The sequence below is a fragment of the Vanellus vanellus genome (genome assembly GCF_965231255.1).
Source record: "Vanellus vanellus genome assembly, contig: HAP1_SCAFFOLD_2509, whole genome shotgun sequence".
Lineage (NCBI taxonomy): Eukaryota > Metazoa > Chordata > Aves > Charadriiformes > Charadriidae > Vanellus > Vanellus vanellus.
This window is the reverse complement of record NW_028127713.1, coordinates 1-2,000: the sequence shown is the minus strand read 5'-3', so window position 1 is coordinate 2,000 and position 2,000 is coordinate 1. Positions and strand designations below refer to the sequence as shown.

At 69.2% G+C, this 2,000-nt stretch overlaps 1 protein-coding gene across 1 annotated transcript; it reads right to left on the bottom strand.

Annotated features, from left to right (window-relative positions):
• Window positions 1-63: 63 nt before the first annotated feature.
• ISYNA1 (inositol-3-phosphate synthase 1) lies at window positions 64-1,551 on the bottom strand (the record flags this gene model as incomplete). The annotated part of the gene is made up of 6 exons (XM_082500889.1): window positions 1,432-1,551; window positions 1,179-1,340; window positions 863-992; window positions 595-788; window positions 359-508; window positions 64-279 (listed from the first exon to the last, which is right to left on the bottom strand). Coding segments are annotated over exons 1-6 (966 nt in total), but the record flags the coding sequence as incomplete, so codon positions are not given.
• Between the last annotated feature and the right edge of the window lie 449 nt (window positions 1,552-2,000).

The following is a 2,000-nucleotide window of genomic DNA, read 5'->3' as shown; positions in this document are numbered from 1 at the left end:
CCCGTTGTCACCCCTTCCCATCACGGGGCAGGGTCCCCCCCGGGCCACCCCATCCCTACGTACCTTCAGTCCGGCGCCCACCAAGAAGTCCACCAGCACTGACTTGAGCTTGGTCTGACCCGACTTGAAGTCGTCGCCACAGATGAAGACGCGGCGCTGGGCGGCCAACTCCACCGCCCCCGGCACGAAGGTGTTCTGGGGGGAGCCGTTGATGTAGGCGCAGCCCTCCAGGATGCTGGCCACGGCGAAGAGCGTGGACGGGGACACCTCCAGGCCTTGCTGCAGGGACACGGGGTGGCTCAGCACCAGCAGGACAGTGTTGTCACCCTCCCCCGAGCCCCCTCCCCTGTCCCCTGACCTCGATGGCCCGCAAGAGGTTGTCGGCGGTGTCGTTGAGCCCCGGCACGACGTCGCAGAAACGCTCCGTGTTGGCCGTCCAGAGGACGATGACTTTGTCCACCCCGCTGGTCTCCTTGAAGTCCCGGATGTCCCTGCGGATCTGCTCCACCTTGAGATGCCACCGAGGGGGGACAACATCAGCACAGTGGCAGCCCCCTCGCCACCCGTGTCGCCCCACCACCGCCCCACCAGGACCTGCTCAGCCATGGACCCGTGGAGGACGTTGTCTGCCCGCTCCTCCTGGTTGGCGGCGATGAACTCGGGGATGTAGATGGAGGGTCGGGGCTTCATCTTCTCCAGGTGGGGCCAGAGCTGCTCCTGCAGCGGCCACTCCAGCACCTCCGCCCGCCGCATGGCCTCCGCCAGGTTCAGCGAGGAGATGTCCCAGCCTGGGGGACAAGGGGTGATCCAACCGCTCAGGATCCCCCGCCCCATCGCAGAGTCCCCCCCGTGTCCCACCTACCATCGAAGATGATGTCGTTGGGGTGCACCATGGGCAGCAGGTCACGGAAAGGCACGTAGACGTCACCGGCGGGGCCGGTGCCGAGGCAGACGGTGGAGGCTTGGAGCAGGGAGCCATAGTAGTTGGCTTTCTGGGATGGAGAGCGTGAGGATGAGCCACCACCACGGGGTGCTCCCCCCCAAAACAGGGGGGCTGGGGCTGCAGGCCACCTCCGCAGGGGCAGGGAGAAGATCGGGGTGCAGGACCCAGGTGGAGACGGGAGCAGCTGAGCTCGGTGTCCCCATCCCCATCCCTGCCACGGCCATGGGACACCCACCTTGCGCCCCGTCTTGGTCATCCAGGACAGCCCCAGCTTGTTGGCCAGCACGGCCGCCGTCACCGTCGTGCCGTTATTGCCCCCCCAACCCACCAGCATCACCCCCAGGCGAGGGACCTGCCGCCCCGTCCGGAAGGTGAAGCGGGTCGAGCACGGCCGTACCTGCGGGACAGAGACGTGGGGACACGTGGGGACAACCAGAGCCACCGCCGAGCCCCGGAAGAGCCCTCCCCGAGGAGCCCCCGGCCCATACCTTGGTGACGCCGTTCTCCTTGCAGACGTGCACGGTGCTGTACGTGTACTTGGCCTCAATGAAGTCTTTGCTGTACGTCACGTCGGGGCTCTCCACAAGGAATGTCTCTGCCATTGTTCCCGGAGCTGGAATAGGAGGAAATGGGTGTCAGCCCCGCAGGCCTGGCACGGCGGGCGCCGTCCCCCCTCCCTGGACCACCCCCTCCCCCTAGACCGGACCCCCCGCCCTGCCGGGACACGGCTCCGGCACCGCTCCGTGCCACGCTGTGCCGCCGGTGGGGACCGTTGGCTCCCTGCCCCGCGGCCTCCCAGCGCGGCGCTGGCGGTGGCACTGCCACCATGGCCCGGTCCCATGTGTGTCCCGGCACCGTCCGCTGCCCCCGGGACAGACGAGGAGCAGCGGGGGAGATGGGGGGGGGGGGGGGGGGGGGGGGGGGGGGAGGGAGGGAGGGGAGGGGGGGTTGTGCGCCCCTCCGGCCCTCACTGCAACCAGGGCGCAGGGTCCCCATCCCGCTCGGGGCGGGCAGGAGGTTGTCCCCGCTGTCCCCTCCCCGGGGGGTGGCAGGGGGC